The 22111-nt window shown below is 33.7% G+C and overlaps 1 protein-coding gene across 1 annotated transcript; it reads right to left on the bottom strand.

Annotated features, from left to right (window-relative positions):
* Positions 1 to 1623: 1623 nt before the first annotated feature.
* Positions 1624 to 12135, bottom strand: LOC149771154 (dopamine receptor D2.S-like; the record flags this gene model as incomplete). Its single annotated transcript, XM_089948800.1, has 3 exons — positions 1624 to 3195; positions 8036 to 8895; positions 12026 to 12135. Coding segments are annotated over 3 exons (1203 nt in total), but the record flags the coding sequence as incomplete, so codon positions are not given.
* Between the last annotated feature and the right edge of the window lie 9976 nt (positions 12136 to 22111).

Raw genomic sequence — 22111 nt, 5'->3', positions numbered from 1 at the left:
AGAGTTTGTTCTTCTAGCTGAAACTTATAGTTTCTGGCGAATGGTTAACGCGAATGGTGGTACAATCATTCATATAAATCTTTTTTCGATGTCATAATTTCTTAACTCTTCCGCTCATTATGTAAGTAAATAACTTCAATAGGAAATGGCTGGTTATTAGGTCATAAAGATGTTGAGAAAATCACACAAACAATGGAATCAGACACACAGTACACATCCTGTGTGGCTGACGCCTATGATGATGGAACGTTATATGTGTCTAACATGCGTCTAAACTCATTTTGCAAGATATGTATGATCGGTCTCAGGCTTGATTACATACATGAAGAATCTATAGAAGGTGAGCAGAGTCAAGCAGAGGGAGGGGAGGAGAGCGAACCAGGCATTAAGAAACCTCTTACCCTTCGACTGCAGGAAACTATAGACAACACCAAAAAGCATGAAGCTATATATACGCAATGTCATATTTAGCATGTCTCTAAAAACAAAGAAACCATGGCCTCAACAATGGAATTTCGGCAAGCGCATCCTCTCCATCTTTTATAGAGAAGCCTACCAAAAACACCCAATGTCGAGCCTTATTGATACCGATGAGTGTTTAACAGAACTTTATGGGTTTGAGGCATTCCCGACTCGGCGTTAGAGAGACTTGGACAGCTGAAGACATATTTGATGAGTAAACCAGACGGAATAGATTCTAACCGGCTCCCAAAACAGCTATTGTAAGGCCTACGAAACAAATTTCCTCTTAGCTAGGGATTCCATTTTGGCTTGGAATCCTATTTCGATACAACCACTACAATATTTTGATATTTTTATCCACCGCTTCAAAATTAAAACCTTTCTAACCTAATAGTGAAGAAACTTTTTTATGTCGCTTTTACATATTATTAATTAGAAATTTGTAGTGTACTTAAAATGTACACTATGTACTAGAATTATTAGATTAGTTAGGACGTAGGAAAATTTTAAGACTCGTTTGATTTGAACAAATTGCACAGGTGGCTTACACATTATTGGTATTTTTATCGTCCATTAAAATAACTGTACTAAATTTAGTTAGGTACGGGCTGGCGTTTCGTGGTTCTGTGCGTTTGAGGCTGCTGCCGGGTACCTTTCCTCCCCTGCCTCTCCTATGTGTCAACTAGTTCATTTCAGCTTGTTGCTGAAACTGTAAAATATTTGCATTCAACCTAGTTGACACATAATAGAGTTAAAAGGCTGAATTCTTGTAGAAACAGCCATGTAAAGTTTCGTAAACATGATCGTTTTTCTGTTTTTTTTTTGTTTTTGTTTTTTGGGGGGCTTTGTTTTATTTGTATTTGCCGTTGAGAAAGACTCATTAAAGAGTCGAAAGCGCTCAGGCTAGCTAGATACTAGTTTCGCACTGTTCGTTGTCAGTTTATTGTATATATATATATATATATATATATATATATATATATATATATATATATATATATATATATATATATATAATAGTGATTACGTACCATACTAAATCTTTATGCATCAAAGTAACCTCTGACAATGATTGATTTTTTTTAAATGCTAAACACAATGCCAATAATATTATGTACGGAATGGTGATCATATAACGCAAATAAGCACGGAAGCCAGACATACATACTGTCATATTACCAGTTTTATTATTTCATTATTGATTTACACCTTAGGTAACATCAAAATAGGATTAATAAAATGCGTTACGGGTACAATGTTTGGGTTGTTAAACATATGCATGTGTACTCTAAAATTTGGAGATTAAATGAGATTGACATTGATCTTAGATGTAACAAATGATACGCAAATAAATGAATTATAAATTACATATGTAATACCCCACTGTAAAACATTATTAGCTGATACTTTATTAGTTTCTAACAATTATTGCAGACATGTTAACTAGTTTCATCTATAATACATTCTGTAATCAATTACCTGCTGACTTTCTGTTTGATGCACATTTTCTTTAAAAATATATATTTTGTGTAATTTCTACAGAAAAGGTTTTGGATGTTAAAAGTCACATTGAAACTTTTAGGGTTATTGTTAGAGTGTCGGTAGATTTTAATGTCGAAAGTAATGCGAACTAAATTCTGTCTATATTTCGTACTGTACTGTTCATACACACATAATCAAGATATGATAAATTTCCATTACCACCTTTAATCTTCAAGCTCGTTGCCAAATACTCGCAATGCATTATATTTTCTCATTTTCAAAATAAATTTTACATGATACTTTTTTATTGACGGATTAAACAGTTTGTGTAACCTCGATGCCAAACTGATTAAACAGTTTGTGTAACCTCGATGCCAAACTGATTTAACTGTTATATGTGAACAGTCAGTAGCGTAACAATATATTTCGCTCTCCTCACCCCGTTTGGGGACGGAAAGGAAACATAAGTCTGGGCTACCTCCCAGTAAAACAAAGTTGCTTGATGGAAAATTGTTGGCCCTGCTGTACTCCACCACTCCACGTACCTCATCATCGCAATTGTGTGGTACTTTGGCGGTTGCTACGCCACTGTTAAGAATATATTGCTTCTAACGATTGCAATCCAACGAATATTCATCGTCCATAGTTAATATTTTATTCAAAAGGATTATATATATGTTTGTGTGTGTGTGTGTGTGTGTGTATGTGTGTGTGTGTGGACATTTTGAATAAAATATTGATGCCTCTTTAAGTTGAAAGTAGTTCATTGGATGTCTATTGTGCATGTGGGTATATTTCATGTACTGCAAATGCAACCAGAAGATTCCTTGTAACAGTGATTGTATACGATGTTTCTGTCAGCCGAAAGCTGTCATTAGGGGACGAGGCTTTATCTTTAAAATTATTCTTAAACTTTATGCGTTTACAGCATTGATTTGCAGGCCGTAAAATGATGATAGCATAATACAAATTTATCTCGGGTACTAGCGTCGCATACAGGCAAAGAATTGTTTTAAGATCAACATCTGCATCGCTCCATCAAAATCTTTTTGAATGCTTTTCTAAATTCAGGATTGAATATAGTGTAAATTAATGGGTTCAGAAAGCTATTAATATAGCCCAGCCACACAAAGAATGCCATTAGTTTGTCATCTATGTTACACGTTGGATAATTGAGGACTTGATAACGAATACAAATGGCACGCATAATGTTGACGGTGAAGAAAGGCCACCAACACAGCAGGAATACACCTGAAAAGAAATAAAATATAAGTTTAATATACTGTAAAAGAAATAATGTGACTTCCGTTTTCCATGTAATATTTACTCATTAAAAAAGCGCACAACTCTCTTTCTGGTCATGATTCGCAAAACAAAATCAAAATATGTTGTTGTTTTTTTTATATCGATCTAAATATGATGCTTCGCTAGAGAAAAGCGGCTTCTGAACACCGTCAAGAACATGTTGATTTCTTAAAAGATATCACCATGTACGTCTGGTATCTAGTTTATGCTTAGCCTTGCTAGATAAGTCTCAAACATTGATCTGACACGTGGTTCTGGTGGAGAGAATAAACCTTCTTGATAAAGAGTTCCCAATATACATACAAATAGCTGATTCTACCGGCATGTACATACAGGTACTTATTATCACGAGGTTTAGCTTTACGATATGGACCCAATACTAATGTATAGATGCACAGTCCAATCATTATATCGGCAATTATTAGCTCCTTTAACACCGTTTGAGCACGAGTGAACTATTTATTGCCGGTGTCATGTACATTTCTTTTACAGTAGCTTTTTGTTTTTTGGTTGTGGGAGGAAATAATATAAAATGCATAGAACTAACCTTTCATTACGCTGATAAAAAGAAGCAATATTGGGAGTCAAATGATGATTTAGTCCCTTTTGTGCACATATATTTTTCAGAAGGGTTGGCGGTATTTTACTCTTGCTTAACTCTTAGTGACATCATTTCGTTATGCACTGTCGTTAAACTATTCTAACTACGTAAAAGGACTGCAAATATGGTTTTATTAAATGGATACTACACGTATACAATTTATCTTTTTGACAGATTAAATTAATATTATGCATCTGATTGATAGGAACACAGTAATTAATTTGAAATACATTTTTTTAAAATATTTTTTTACAAAGTATGTTGTTGTATGAATCGTCGGAATCAGTTTTTTAGGGTCTGTGCGATGTTCAATTTTTAGCTTCTATTAAACATTATTAAGTAACAAAAAAACGAAAAACGAACAATTAAACGATATGACAAACAAACAATTACATAAAACGAAAGAAAGAACAAACCTCGCGCCCCCCCCCCCGCAACACATAGCAAAAACCGTAATTCTATCAGACATAATTCAAAGTTTAGAAGGAAAAAAAAAGACTGTATGAACTATGTAATACTATACATTAATAATAATCAATAAAACATTTGTCTATTGTTATTGACCGTTAAATGTAACATGTTACTTCTATTGTTTATGATTTTCGGTCAATACGTGTTGCAACGTTGTAATTTTTCTTGATGTAGTCAAGGTCTATTTATACTTTTGATTTAAAATCTATTTGCTTGAACATCTTACTACGATTCAATAAGGATCTCAATAATTGACTCATAAAGTTGTTTTCTATAGAATGTCAAGTTTGTCTTTTTAACCCACGTCTTCAATTTACTGTTTTGCAAAATCAATACGATAATTTTACTCCGTTCAATCTCTCTGTCTTTTATGCCTCCAAGCAATAAACAATTTGTCATTGAGCTAAATAAAGCAATATTTTACAATATTCTGGTTGCATCAAAGTCTTTCAAAAATTTATACTTGAATAAGCAGTTTAATATGTAACCATCAATCGGATATCGGAATGCCAATATTAAGAAACGCCGATGCATTTTATCTGCGTCGATGTAATTAAAACATTAAGAGTGTCTAAACAAGTTCATTTTATTATCAAAGATCTCAAAATAAGATAAGGACAAATTTTAAATTATAGACGATTTTATTCAAACAAGCGTATGTCTTCAAGGCGGAAATACATGTATCTGAAATCAAAGCATTTTACAAATCACAGTATTTACTATTGCAAACCTGTCCTACAGGACGGACCACGGTCATTTTTGTATGGCTCTGAGTTGCATGTTTTATTGTTTTATTTGATCTATTACTTAATAAATACCTGCAACATGTCTTACGTTTTGAGTATCGTTCTGATGTCAAAGATATGCAATATTTCAGAGCGGATGGTATCTGTCTTCTGCCGTACAATTATACCTCCAGTGAGGTTCAAACTAACAGATATTCACAGCATGAGCGCTTGACCATTTTCAAGAAGAGGAATAAAATATGACTTTATTCAAAATGAATCAAAATTGTATTTGGACTGAAGTATTATATTGCGTTAACTTCTTACTGTTTCCCAACATGTTCATAAAGGCAATTCTAGTTTCTTAATTATACGTCTCTTTTTTCTAGGCAAGTGAACCTTTGGCCCAGAAAGATGACTTTAGTTGTTTCTGATGAACGTATGGGCATGAAAGTAATTTTAATAAATATGTTCATTTCATGATATACCTTAACGTGTTTTTCTTTAAACATATGATGTGATTTTCAAGTGCTAAAAGGTAGTAGTTGAAACTGTTATGAATGCTTGTGACATCTGTATGTATATATATATATATATATATATATATATATATATATATATATATATATATATATATATATATATATATATAAAGTTACATTAAAAATCCAAATCACATCACAACACAGATCACATATCCTTAAGCATATATATACGCTATTACACGCACAAAAGAAAGTATGATTGATAGTGATAAGTGAACTGATAGTATTCATTAACTTAATGCAATAACAATGTAAAGTTAGCTTAGCTGTCCCACCATATTGTTCATTTTAAAACAATTTGATTATCCGGACCTAAACATCAATTACAAACCCACGACCCTAAAAAAATGCTCTTGACACTTGCAAGTTTAAAATTAATTGGAATAGCAATGAAATAATAGTCTATTTCCATCTCAAATTAAGCAAGGCATACAAGGCAAAGCTAATATAGTTTACTCCCCTTGGCTTAGCGCCCTTAAGTTTAGACATTAGTCAGGGAACAGTGCATCAGATAGCGGCTGCTCCGCAAACTAGCGTTCTCATTGTAATACAAGGTTCGAGGGTTCAAAACCTGTCAAGGTTAGAAGGCATTGGAATCTCGGTATGTCCTCAGGAAAGGCTCTTAGCTCTCGTTTGCTCCGCGTGATAAAGCCAAGAATGTGTTAAAAGTGGTGTTAAAACCAAAAACATAAAACAAAAGACAATACATCGAATCTGAAACAAAACTGGTCTCCAGGTGGCGCACTTTATTGTCTCTCACTCCCATTTCCATATCCACCCTTTGGCAGGAACTCTGGTCTCGTTTTACTTCATTTCTAGCAGAATTTGAAAAATATAACAGAAAATATTCCAATTGTAAACCTTGAATCAGCAACTTCAGCACAAAAAAGTGTCACCATTTCATCAATTTTCTCGCCGAATTAAACAAAGGCCACTGACACGACAGCTACAAAGACTGCTAACCATAAGGCCACACGATCGGTGTAGATATTTAACTACGTCGCAGCAAAGCATTTAGCCTATAGGACAAGTAATACACAAACAAGAAGGACAAGATGTGGGTCTACGAATGATGGAGAAAGGTTGTTTTCGGTAAGCAGTAGCGTGTTTTAATATGTTGTTATATATATATATATATATATATATATATATATATTTGTAACTCCTGGTATATGATTTTGTCTAATTGATGTAAGTTTTGTTTATTAATGTAACTTGTAGTGATTATCAATAGTTAGATTAGGTGTACATGCATAGGGTCTATTTTAAGATAGTAAAGAACTTATAATTGTACAGGATCTATAAATAGATGCTTGAGTACATTCTTATAGATACTAATACTATAATTAATGTAAATATGGTTACATGCGTCGTGCTTTTTCCCATTGGACAGGTCGGTCATGTGATATCTTAGAAGAATTACGCTAATTCCCGTTCGATGTGATAAATCACGTGAGTTATTTTACGATGTTGGAAATTTGCTATTTGTCACATTGAAGTAGTGATATTACGAGTGTTTTAGCTTTTCCGCGTGTATATAAGTAACTCGGATTGAGCAGCTTTCTTTTCCTTATGTCTTCTTGTAACATCTAGACTGCATACGTATTTTAATTTGCATTTAAATAATGTTTGGGAGAAGAAGAAAACAACATTTATTTGGATTGTTCAGTGGAAATAGGAAGTGCTTATTAAACTATAATATTATTTTGGAACTACAATGAACTATACAAGGAAGTTCTCGACGACGCCATTTTGACACGTCAGGACTGCTGGTGGGCCAGTATATTCGTTGAACTTAAATTTAAACGGAAATATTTTCATTACTTTAGAGGTTAATATAACTTTCTTATGATCATTTGGGATTCACTTCATAATACTGCAAGGTTCTTTCACATTTTCATTTTTAACTTTCATATATATAAAAAAATTGTTTTGTCAAATTTGATAGATTTGCTTCTTGTTGTTAGTTTACGACCATATAGTCGTAACAATACTTATCGGAGAGAAAATTTATCTACATTAATATCTTCGCTGCATGTAGTTACACATATATCAGGTATAAAAAGTTAGAAGAGCACAAAAAATACACTGCTGCAGCTGGCTTCATGTGAAACACGATATTTTTCGAAGTTTGTTTAAGTCAACACTTTTTCCGATGAAGTTTCATAGCCCGATAGGGACATTTTGTTGCGTCATGGGTTCCCAGATTGGTTATTTATTCTAGATATGTGAGTGCATGTGATATATACTCCAGTATTCAAGTGAGTGAACAATATATATATATATATATATATATATATATATATATATATATATATATATATATATATATATAATTTGGTCTTGATATGTGTGCAGAAAAGAAAAGCTGAAACATCAAAGTGTAACGAAGACAGAAGCACTAAGATTTACATTACGACAACAAGGTTATGTTACATGTTTACCTAAAACAATGGCTAATGTTTTCGTAGCTTTCTTTTCTCTTCGAGACGAAGAACGTTCTTTCCTCTTTCGGCTTGTCCTCAAATGAAAATTGAATTTTGTTACACCTTTTTTTTCTTTCTTTCTTGTCTTTTTATCGTTATTTGCAGCTTTGTTATTTTTACATTGATTACTTTTCGAAACTCCAGAGAAATTAGTTTCCATTTCTCCAATCTCAGTAACCACTCCTTCAACTGTTTGAATCTTGCGCGCCTCCATGTCATGCGCAACTGGGTTAATTATCAGCTCCGCCTTTGAATGATCTCCATGCTCGATCTTAACCGGAGTTTTTGAATCACTTTCTTCTTCCTTTTCCTGCGAGTCCGTGTTAGTTGGAGGATTGGAAGTGGAGTGTTCGTCTACATGATCGTGACTCTCTGTCGTCTCATTTGTATTGTATGTCGACACCTTGCCATTGTCCATAGTTGCTAGGCCGGTCTTTACATTAGCCTTTTCTACTACCATGGTTTGTACTGTGACAGTGTTTTCGATAACATTTGTTAGAGTCTGTGTGTCAACAGTCCTTCCACGTTTCTTGACCGCTAATTGCCTTGCTCTTTGTCTCAACACTCTGTATATTCTCCAATATAAAAATATCATCATAAGAGAAGGAATATAGAACGATCCCATGGATGAATAAATAAGGAAATCTGAATTAAAAAATGAACAATCTCCGGGCAAACGCAGTGGAGAATAATTCACTCCAAGTGCTATTGGTGCAGCTATGGCGATAGATACGACCCAAGTAAGTACAAGCATTGCGTACACTCTCTTCGAGTTTTTATGTTTGGCATACTTGATTGGCTGTGTTACTGCAATAAACCTGAAATAAAACTGCCATATGTTAATAGTTTAGCAGAGATTAAGAATTTACACTTAAGATATCAGGTGTGTAAACAATTAAGTAACGGAAACAGATATAAATATCATAAGCAATTATTCATTTTTCAATGGAAAATGCGATATCCTTGCAGCACTCATCTTCAATATCTTTAAGGTAATTCAGATAAAGAAGTTCAACAATTTCACAGTCTGAACTAAAAAATATTTTGTCATTATTTTCAACGTAGTTAAAATTACAAAATGAGATGATAAAATATTGATTTAGAGCATGTTACAATATGATGGCCGTACTCAAACGTCCAAGATATCTGATACATTTAGACATTATATACATGCTATCTATCCTTGACTATTTAAATGTAGCAGGCAATTACATAAATCTATATTGCTTTATTAAGTGATACATTTAGACATTATATACATGCTATCTATCCTTGACTATTTAACTGTAGCAGGCAATTACATAAATCTATATTGCTTTATTAAGTGATACATTTTTACTCTAGCTCATTCTTGACGATGGTTTATTCGTCATCTGGTTATATATATATATATATATATATATATATATATATATATATATATATATATATATATATATATATATATATATATATATATATATATATATATAGATAGATAGATAGATTGATAGATAGATAGATAGATAGATAATCATTAACGCATATTGTATCTATTTCTGGGCCAGATCCTAAACGTTTACGTTCTTAGAGAAATACGTTTCGTTCCCATGAGACTAAAAGAAACTTTGGTCAAGTTAAAGCAGTCTGGATAATATCAGCCACTTGCACACAAATATAGCCTCCTAATTGTGTTTAACATATCGTCCAGTTCTTCTGATTTTATAAATTTTCGTAACAATAATAAAACGAATGGAATTCTTTACAAATCTGCTATGTTTTTTTTTATAACTAAAGAGATTATACTGAAATAGAATGCATATAAACTATAACATATGATTTAGTTAATAAGACAATGGAAAAGACATGTTGGTAATTATTTTCAGTGACAAATGAACTTGTATTATTGGTAAATATTATTTTGGATCCAAAAAATGAAACATTTCTTATCCCTGTCGTTCGACAACATATTTATCATGCCAATATGAATGCTTTCCAAACGGAGTACGATTTGAAAAAAATTAATTGTAACAATAGACAATATTTTCGGACGTTATTTTCAGTTTTAGGATTCAATATAAATCGATAAATTGGGGGTTTATTCTGCAGGAAATGCGTGGGAAATGCAGCAAAATGCAGGTGACTTTCAAAGCATCTTACATTGTGTCATGTTTAAACCTGTTGTTATTGTATTCGAAGGGAATGTCTTGTAGTTTATCAGGCAAAGAACTAATATTTACATACAATACTTGATTCATAGTGCCCTGGTATAAAAACGGGACCAGTCCGTGATTTATCAGTCTGAAGCCAAATAGAATCGTCTTGACATGTTAAATGGGAAACAGGAGAATGTCAAGGTTTATTCAAACAGAGTGAGGCAGGTAAATAAATCCTCCTCTCTCCATGATTCCAAATACATATCATATAAATCAGAATTGTGTTGACAAACATGTATGCCTCCACCTTTGTCCCAAATCCATAAAAGTTTAACAAAAACAAATAATAAAAATAAAAACAAAACTATAATTGTATCAAATTCTGAGCAGGATATGCACATATACGCACATATATGCATGCTAATTTTTTTTTTCTGGTGGATGGATTTAATTGTGTGTAATAGTAAATAAAGGAATACGAATCTACTCTTTGAGTTACTGATATCATGGAAGTAACATAAGCATTGATGCCACGGAGGCCTTAACGTTCAATTATGTTATTCCCCGAGGTGAAACAAATAATGTTATCATTCCATATCTTGAGTAAATTATTTAAAGGGGTGGTGGATGGAATGACCAGTCCGACTGAACGATGTAACAAAACATTTAAAACAATTTCGTTCATGATAGTTTCTGCTTTCTCAGGCAAGAGTGCATACGGATGAGCAAGGGTATTACTTCGTGAATTACACGAGCTTAGCATTAGTACGCTATTAATCAAAGGGAAAATCTTTTCATTAAGGTCAACAGTTTTATTAAGAACGCAAGGAATGGAACCGTATTATGCGAAATAAATTATCGATGAATCTCACTTGCATTGGTACATGTACCTCATTAAGGCTGCAGATGCTTCGATCATGAAATGTATTTTTCGGAGTACTTTTATGAATACCATTCTACGACGATTGTCTATTACTTCATCCTTTTGAAATCTTAGGCATCATGGACGGTACCTTAATCACTCAGTAACAGAACAGGCAACAACATATTAATGTTTCAAAGACAAAATATGCAGAGCTTAAAATGTGAGTGTAATTTGTTTCGTGTATCTTTCTGTCTTGATATAATGTCTTCCTGTACCAAGTGAAAGAAGTTGTCACACCACCGCCAATATTCTAATCGTAAATGTTGTTAGCTCTAGCGTGAGTGAATTTAACTTGCATTGGTGTCGTTACATAGTGGCTAAAAAAGCCATGAAAGTTTTAAAAAATTCCAAAGACAAACGTACGATCGTTAAAAGCAGGACTCTACTGTCTTTGTTTATATTGTCTACTTTTTATTTCCTGGACAGTAATAAATTGGTATCCTTATATCTGTGATAAAATATCACACAATCTTTACCAAATAGGTTCATTTATGAGAGTGTTTGCTGATAAAACATCAAACATACGGCGATACATTCCAATTACATCGTAACAAATTTGCCTCCATATACTTACGTACCTGCGTGAGTACGTACGTACGTACGTATGTATATATGCAATTATGTATGTATGTATGTATGTATGTATGTATGTATGTATGTCTGCATCCATATATACATCCATGTATGTATATATTTATGTATGGCTGGTTGGCTGGTTGGCTGGACGGTATTTCCTTTGCTACATGTACAACTTGGATAATATAAGTGAATTGCAACAAGAAGCACAAAACATAACTGTCCATTAGACTAAGACAAAATACCAGAGGCAACACTGTTGCCAGACATCTAAAGGGACATATGAAATAAAATATTGATATGCGGGCATACCTATCTACGCTGATAGCAGTGAGATTAAGAATCGATGCAGTGCAGGCCATCACGTCAAACGCAACCCAGGCATCACAAAGCCAATCGCTTAGACTCCAGAACTTCGTTACCTGTAACAAACGACAACGACAATAATAATATACTAATAATAACAATAATATTTATACTATTACTACTACTATTACTACTACTGCTGCTTCTACTACAACTAATACCAGTACTACCACAACTAATAATAAAAATACAAAGAAGAATAAAAGAAGAAAAATGAAAATGATAATAATAATAATAATAATAATCCAAATTATAGGATATCGAAATCAAATGTATTTCTCAGATTATAACTTGTTCGAATTATCTGGAATTATTAAATTATGAAGATAAACTGGGCATTTACGATCTATAATTTTTTAAAATGAGGGTTAGATAATTAATGCGATTTTGTCTTTCTCGCATAATTTTTAACTATCATCGTATCAATTTCCAAATTTCTAGAGAAATAATCTACCTGGCTATAGTGTTCTGTTGTATGCCTTATAAGCAGCGGCACAACTTCCATTATGCTATCCCCTTGCAAACATTCAGAAATCATACCCCCAAACAAAAAAAAAAAAACAATAAATTAAAAAAAAAATGCTTGGCGTGTTAAATCCCTTTGTTGACTTGTCACCCCATCCCCGTCAGGGTCCACAGGGCAGTAGTTACTTTCAAAATTGTCGGCGTGACTTATAAGAATTTTAAATAATTTTTTTCTCCAATGGAATATGGCTATCATATTCTGGTTTATCATTCGGCCTTATTCTGACATATCTGCTTGCAAACCAGAGATGTTCCTTTTTCAATAGCAAGATGGGACAATACTTCAGAAGCCGATTCCAAAGTGACACAGTAATTTCGTTCGGAAAAAGTTGTTAAAATCTGCGTGATGTTATATCCACATTACCCTCACATGCAAAAAGTAAGTCGCCATATTACCATTTGTTCCTGAATCGAAAGGGATGACTCCAGACGGAAACACATTTAGTTTATTCGTGACAGTGGAAGGACACGGAAGTATTGCTGTATCGGACAAAATACCTGTAGGTTTACTAATACTGTTTTCCATATAACGTATTGCTATTATAGCAAGAAGATGGTATATCCTCATATTAACTGCCTAAATGAACGGTATCTTCATACCTACTGAAGAGTTCTTTGTGCAATAACATACATTTCTATTATCTAAAGATCAGAAAATATTTACGGGAAGAAAATTTACGTTATTTCCAGATATTGTGATACATGAATACTTTGAATTTATTAACGACTAGATCAGAACGATTTTTTTAGAGAATGACTTCAGAGATGCAGACCTTGACACTCTCGCCCCCCCCCCCCCCCGTCAAATCTAATAATTGTGAAATAGCCGGACACACATAACGTCATAAGCCATCACTAAACACCTCTATGTCAATATGTATTTCTTTAAACAAAGAACATCAAAGTCAATTCATTGCTTTTCAATATAATATAGATTATTCCATACTGATTTGATATTCAAATGAACTTTTTATAAACAACTTCCAAAGTCACGAGATCTATCTTGCTGGAAGACAACTAAGACCACAACTAGCGAAGATCGGTCCAGGATTCAACTAAATGTCATCAGCTGACAATATTACCAACATAATTAGGACAAATATGCTAGAAAGACCCTGATTAGCATTTTCAGATACATACAAAATACTGGCCATGTAAAATCTTGTTGCTTTTGCTAAATGAAAATGAATGAGGGAAAAAGACTAAAAGAAATTTAGACAGTTGTCTAGGAAAACTATTATAACATATATTCAGTATGTGAAAAGCTTGGTTTGAAATACATGTTGCCATATAAAACTTTTGTAATAAAATATGTCTCCTGTCAAAAGTTTATATATGTGTAAAAATATTTAACAATAGCCCTAATGGACTAAGTAGCAAATTACGTCATTGCCATATAATTTAAAATGTATTTTTAAATATAATTTATCTCAGTTATTTATCTAACCTGGCTAACAATATATTTTGTATAACAAAGTCCAGCAATTCCAGCAAGATTAAAATGTGTATCACATTGAAAATTGCAGTAATGGCCCGAATTCTAATCAGATGGATAATAATAATAATAATAATAATAATAATAATAATAATAATTTGTATATGTATTATCTTAATTCAATTATCAGTAAGCTTAATGGATTTGGAATGCCAAGTAAACTCGTACAAGTAATGTAAAACGCATTATTCTACGGGTTGTCATATCCAGTCCTTTTAAGCGAAGTGGTACGAAATAAAAGCACCTGCCAGCACTTTGACAGCTAGAGATCATGATCAGAGCATGACGCCTGTACATCAACCAGTATGTGTATGCCTCATAAACCCTGTAAGGAAAGGACACTCCAAACCATGGGACATGATTGTTTTCCTGACGTATTACAAATGATATATCTTTACTTTAACGTATGGGGTGCAGTCGTTGGAATACAGGATCATGTCAAAAGAGGAAAAGTAGGAAAACAATGATACGAGTTTTTATTTATCGTGAATAAACTCTTAATGTTAATATGGTTAGGTTTGTTTTGTTTAAATAACCTTTTTATATCTTCATTCATTCAAATACCATACAAGGTACTGGGTGCACAACATTTATCAGCCAGATCTGTATTCTCTCAGATACTTTGGTATTAGGAAACGTATATTTCTTAAACAAATTGTAATATTTTCACTAGATTTGTTTTTAAAAGATCACTAATTATAATTATATTGCTTTACTTCCTCGATAGAATATTTTTATATTAAAAAAAAACATGATTTGATGAATATTGCAAATCGGGTAATGTATCGCGTAATGCTTGGAATAGAAATCCAAATAAATGTCAATAGCAAATCGATAATTAAGTCAATAGTGTGTTTCTAACCAGGTCGATGGGATCTAATCTTGTAAGCACCAACTGTACTGCCGCATCGCTCAACAGCAACACTTTGGGCACAGATGCACGTGTTACCCTCCACTATGAGGCGATTAGAAGACCTAAGCGTGGCTTGTACATGTGTTTGGTATGAGGATGTTCTTTTTATATGAATCAATAAACGCGTTACTCCAGAGAATGACTGCTAATGCTGCATTCAGTTCACAAAAAAATAGATTTTCAAAAACGTGTTCAGTAAACAACCAGCAGGTCTAACAAAAACCCACAGCACATGTGTGTTTGCGTGTGTGAAAGAAATATAGACAAATGAGTTAGACATTATATATATATATATATATATATATATATAGAGAGAGAGAGAGAGAGAGAGAGAGAGAGAGAGAGAGAGAGAGAGAGAGAGAGAGAGAGAGAGAGAGAGAGAGAGAGAGAGAGAGATAGATAGATAAAACATTTAATAAAACTGATAGCAAGTCAGTTAGAAGTCTTCGATAAATGTTGAAAAGGGACAACAATGGTTAGTTAAATACATATATAAGAGTAATGGTCGACTGACAAAAAGAAAAGTTCTTTTCAAAAGCAGAGGAAACTGTTTTTCTGTTGCAAATTGCATTCACACTGCTAGAAATAAAAAGTACCCATTGGTTAACTGAACTCTTGAGGTTTTGCAGATAGCGCGGTACAAGTTTTTCATTCACATTTAGACGTATGTCGCCCATCAAATAAAAGTCAAATCTATTGTGGCTTTCTTACTTCCTGTAAAAGTATATACTTTATTATCTTCTGAAAATTATGAATTCCAAAAGTAAGACTGCATTAAGTTCCAAGAAAGCACAGGGATGTTTGTGTCATTTTCATTTTCATCTTATACAAAGATATGTGCCTAAATGTTTCGTCTTATCATTAGCTAGCGAGACACGTAGTTGGCGCGTAGACGTAACAAAACTTAGTTATTACGCGGTCCACCAAATTGAATTTTGTAGGGATGATCCGTTGAGATTCTCGTGAAATAGGATAATTTTCTGACAATGTCAGCCCTCGCACTTCCAGAATACAAATGAGGACCGACATGATGTGATTTTCGTATCAGCGATCATGCGCAGAAAATGAATTAGAATTCTGATATATGAAACTATCTGGGGATTTCCATTCCTCTACTAGTGTCATAAAACACAATAATTGGGTAGATCAACATCTATACGTGGTTTGTGTCTTGAGTGCCACTTTGTAGATAGATAGAACAGTAATATTGGCCGTCTTTTCTTTTCTGTCTGGTTTCAAATGACAGAATCTATATTCATGAGAACAATAGTAATGTATTATACGTTTCATAATGAGATACTGAACCCTATCAGTACGAGAAAATTGATATCGCTACAGTATCGATACCACATTTATCGCCACAGTGGCGATATCACGTTTGGAACTACTTACATATCCCGTTTAGAAAATATATCTGTCCTTATGATATTTAGTCTTGAACCTTTATATTTAGGCAATTTGTTTTCTTTTTCTTCCTACTATTCTGCACAATCTCTCGCCCTTCCTTTCTTTCCATCATGACGAACAGATCTTGAAATATGTTCAGACGTTAGACCCTTTAGTATATCAGATCAATATACGTACTCAATTGTACGTACGTACAATCTAAACATGCCTAAAACATACTCCATATACCCAAAATCTGAACTTGACATATTAACTTTTTAAAACTATTATATACAGGAATCGTGCAAATTGTAAGTGACTGAACTTCCATTGACAGTTTTATGTTCGATATTCAGTGTTACGGATACATTATCGAATTATCGAATGCCTTTTAAACTCTATGACAAACGGTGCAAGTTTTTAGAGAAAACAAACTCTTGACTGTGTATATATATATATATATATATATATATATATATATATATATATATATATATATATATATATATATATATATATATATATATATATATATTACCCAATTTTTTAAGTAGCTATTTTATCTCTCATCACAATCATAATGTTGGAAGACAATAGTGAAACCAAGAAGAGACGAGTCTAAAGAAAGTGACAAGCAAAAGCTGGATGCAGTTTCTGTTACAAACAAGGCTGTAAACTTGCCAGGGCCACAAAATCCAAATTTAAATGCATAAACAAACACAAGCAAGAATCAAAACATATAGGTAAACCTACAATTATTAACATATTTTGCTCAAATTGTACCACATTATCAATCCGCGCAAGAAATGAGTTATCGGAAAACATGTAGTTTTTTAGTCTGAAATTAGTCTGTAATTGACAAAATACACAGACGTAAAAATTATATGTACAAAGTCGTTTTGCTACAATTATTTAAAGATTTTGGAACTTCTTTTTATTGATGTGGTAATGTAACCATTATCGCATTAGAAAAGAATCGAGAAGAAAATGAATGCAAAATTGATAGTGTTGGATGTAGAAGATATATAATTAAATGAAAGTCTATGTCTTGTTTTAGTAGTTTTAAGGAACTATTTCACTCGTGAAGTGGTATAAATTGCATTGTCACTCGCGAAATATTTCATTAGATGTAGTAAAATAACGTAGATATCCTCGATATATCTAACTCAAACCACCTTATGTTTCAAATATTAGAGATACTGTTCGAAATAATGTGATTATTTAGAAACAGCTGAACATTCTGAGCATTGCTCCTGCTACATCATTTCAAACCAGCAGATGGCCATGACGTACACAAATTTAAATTTAGTAAATACCGTAACCATGCCAATAACATATTATTAAATTATTAATATCATTATTATATGCTCATTCGTGCTCCGTTAACTTTGCATTGTCAGAATCGTTCAGTATTTTACGATACTGAACTCGCGCGCAACTTCATACTGCACTCAAAAAGGAACTACTTTTAATTGTAATCGAACAATGGACGCAGACACTAGCACTTTTGATTCGTAAACAAATCATGTACACTCGCGTAGTAGGCGTTTTACATTTTGGTTGATTTAATGTGTTTCTGAATGAAGTAAAGTAGATGTTCCGTGGGCTGCCACATACCAACTGCATTGGCACAATCCGCATTAATGTATTTGATACAATGTTTCGGATTTAGGCAAGCTATACAGCAGACGCCATAAAGGGTCCTAACAAATAGCATGCAAGTGACAAGGAATAAACTGTCTTCTTTAGCTGGTAATAAGAATGGCAAAAAATTATACTTACAGTTTTACATCCTGAATTTCCTCAAAATGTACTTTCTTAGTACTGCAAATCCGAACTACATGAACCATGTCCAAGGTTCTCAATCTTGATTACACATTTCGAAATTGTACTGTAATTTCGAATATAAGTGCAATTACATCCTTCTTATTGCACTCAAAATGAAATAAGCATTAAATTCCATAGCATCTTTGTGATAATTGCAATTGAAAGACTTCATATTTTTCCCACATTATGATTTCAAGCATTCAATGGCAGAAACAGAAACATATTTGCAGATGTCAACACGCTTCTCCCTCGCTTCTTCAATCCGATATATTTCATGTGGAATAGTCACATATAAATCCAGTCCATAATCACAATATTTCGTAGAATCGACAAAAATATTAAAGTCTATTCATTCCAGATCTAATGGAGAAGTTGTTGCAATGCGCATTCATTCACAATATGATTCCACATTTCAATTTTAACTAGGCACGCCATTTTCTTTCGAACGTAATGTCTAGCGCACGACTAAGTTCAAATTGATCTGGGCAGAGTTATGTGCGCAGTAATAATGTTGTTGTTGTGTAATGATGAATCTGCGCTTGTGTATTTAGTTTGGAATACAGCATACAATCAGTTACCTTGTTTCTTGTAGTGTAGTTTGTTAATATAATTAAGCATTAGGTACAATAAGAAAATGAGCATATAATAAAAATGTTACTGCATATGTAGGGGAAAATATGAACGAGTTTTGTCAGATGGATATACTGCACTCCCAAGTTCGTGCAGTATTCCATCCGAAAAATTTGTTCATATTTTCCCATACAAATGCAGTAACCCATAATTATAAGCATCGATACCAAATAGTATGCGATGACCGCATTCGCTGTTTTGAGGTCCTCTTTAGTGAGGTCCTCTGCAGTGAGGTCAACAGAGTCAAGCCCATGAAAGTTTGAAAATAGGTCGCGGCATACCGTTTGCAATTACGTTCGCCCTATTGCTGAGTTAGACTTAAGTTCAATGTATAGCCTATTATGTAGTAAAACAAATGTATATGATTGGGTAAATCTGGTATTACTAATACTGATAAAGCAGGTAGAGATAAAAGTTTACAGTTTAAAAAGTTACAATGGTCTGCCACAATTCGAAATTGTTGTTTGGAATTTTCGGAAAAGCAGATACTATCAAAACGTACGAAAATATCTCATTCCTCAATTGGTTAAGCTTAATTACATTCCCCAAATACTATTCAGAATGCATTCAGATAGAACATTTTATAACAGAGAATTCAAAAACCAATATATCTTTACTTATCTAAACACGTAAAAAGCATGGATAACAACTACGGAAATCAACTTTGAGCAATAACTCAAGCAGTACAGATTACTGTTTGGCAGTATGCCTGACTATGGCGCTTTCTAATTTTGCCGAAAATTGTCGATAGAGGAAAACAGGAGCGTGAATAATGAACAATGGAAACATTTAATAGTCATTGAAAAATGAGGAATGAAAGCACAAAGAAATATATAAATTAGTTACAATATTAACATATTATTGTACCAAATATTTAGTAAACAGTTGCTAATCTGCGAAAGACGAATCCAGATTGCTGTAAAGACTGACTAAGGATACGTTTTCTTTTCTTCCATTGTAATGAACATTTAGCTTTCGATCGATTTGGAAATTTGTGTTACACATGTGACATATTGAACACTGGAAACTAAAGATAACATTACTTACGTCTCGTGAAACTTTGTAAGAGACAGTAATAACGTTCCTCTCGATTTTGTGAGTCTTGTGTTCCTTACACAATAAATAAGCAAATGAAACAACCTGTATTGTCTAAATAGATAAGGAATATGAATTGGCTACAGGATTGTCAAAATATTGTAACGAAGCTGAAAAGAAGGTTTCCTTTGTAGGTCGCCATAATAGACTCGTCACAGTTTTCTTTCTTGCCATTATATTTATTAGCCAGCACCTTACTCGCTGTGCATGCAAAGTATCAAGATTCGAGTTAACATTGGTGTACCAAAGGAGAACTTGCGAATTTACTTAACAGAATCCCCTGGTATGATCAGTCATAATAATTCATGGAATTTCTTGTTAAATTATCTATATTCGGACTTGTTAGGGACCACAACTCAAACCGTATACAGTGATTTATGATTCCCTAATCTGCAGACATACGCTAAGAACTAACGTCTCGATACATTCATCATTACAGCAAGGAGTAGAACATTAGTGGCATGAAAGGTCATAATTCTCTCAAGGTCATAACTCCAATTTAACGTTCTTCAGTAATGTTGATATTGATAACGGTATAATGTTACCGACTAAGAAATCGCACTGACACGCGAATATCGTACCTTAATATAAATCAGCTAACGACTTCTTTCAGAGATGTTTAATGAGTCAATATTGACTGAGTTGGATACTAACATGACGCTAAATAGTTATGGAAGTAAGTAATTTGAATTGGTTCACACGTAATAAATTTTAAAACATAGTTTGTTATTCACACAGACAAACCAAACAACAAACTTTTGTGATAAGCATACCGATTGGCTGACAGGCAGAACAAGTAGAAGCTTATTAGCCAATAAGACAAGAAGAAAGCGATACATGTAGTAATGTCCTTCTTGTGAGATTGACAATAGTTATGAAATCAAAAAAAACAAAAACATTGTTCTGTTATTTATTACTTCGGAATTGTTATTTTTATAAGAATACTTATAAGAATTTTTAAAAAAAAATATTTTACAAGATGCACGAAGTCGTGAAACGTTAGAATCAATGAATCAATGATACATCATGCATAAACACTCTTCAATAAGCTAGGGTCGTTCACGCAGTTTTACATGGCACCTTTGGAGGGGACTTCTACTACTAATGAGTACTGACAGAGTCAATATGCGTTGCCTCCCTCCCTTTCCATATGTCTCGGATATGCTCTTTGTTTTGGTGTGTGTGTGATTTGAATTGTTAACGCAGCTTTAACAATATTTTCAGTCATATCGCTACGATGTCTGTAATGTGGCGGTTTATAGCGATGAGTAGCACTGGGGCATCACGTCGCAGACATGTAGCATGATGTCCCACCCAGCCGACCAGTCCTAACACTAGCCTCTTAATGTTGTCTCGGATATGCTCTGTGTGTGTGTGTGTGTGATTTATGCAGCTTTAACAATTCTTTTCAGCATATCGCTACGATGTCTACAGTGTGGCGGTTTTTAGTGATGACTAGCACTGGGGCATCATGTCGCAGACATGTAGCATGACGTCCCACCCAGTCATATTATCCTGACACCAGACGGACCAGTCCTAACACTAGCCTCTTAATGCTGAGTGCCAAGCGAGGCAGCTGTTTGTACCATTTTTATAAGTTTTTGATATGACTTGGCTGGGGATCGAACTCACTACCTCCCGCATCCGAGGTGGACGATCTAACCACTAGGCCACCGGAGCGGTCTCTCAGATATGCTATGTATATACATATTGGTTATTAGACTCTGGATCATTGAAGTATCAGAATGGTTTTATTATGTACAAGTTTGGATTAAAACCGGTCTACTTACACCTATGAAATCAGCTTTGACTTCAGCACGAGGAAAGACGCGGAATAATGTAAACATAATTTGCCCTTTACTCACCCCGTGTGGAAGCATGTCAACAACATTTGCCTTTTACTCGCCCCATCTAGAATCATATCAACAGTAAGTGCCCTTTGCTCGCCACATGCGGAATCATGTCAACAGCTAATGCCCTTTCCGGTGCAAAAGAAACATATCGATGTCTAGATATGTCCTACTATTGCGCGTGCTCTGTACGGATCTTACAAATAGGTGAATGTAGTTTGGGATTACCATTTTGCCACGATGAGTTCTTTTTAATTGGTGGACATTAACATTTTAAACCACTTAGGAGTTGTATCACTACCTGTCAGCCA

This window comes from Sinohyriopsis cumingii, unplaced genomic scaffold, assembly GCF_028554795.1.
Source record: "Sinohyriopsis cumingii isolate HCF-2022 unplaced genomic scaffold, ASM2855479v2 utg002097l, whole genome shotgun sequence".
NCBI classification, from domain to species: domain Eukaryota; kingdom Metazoa; phylum Mollusca; class Bivalvia; order Unionida; family Unionidae; genus Sinohyriopsis; species Sinohyriopsis cumingii.
The sequence above is the reverse complement of the archived record's forward strand: the minus strand, read 5'-3'. Positions and strand labels throughout refer to the sequence as shown.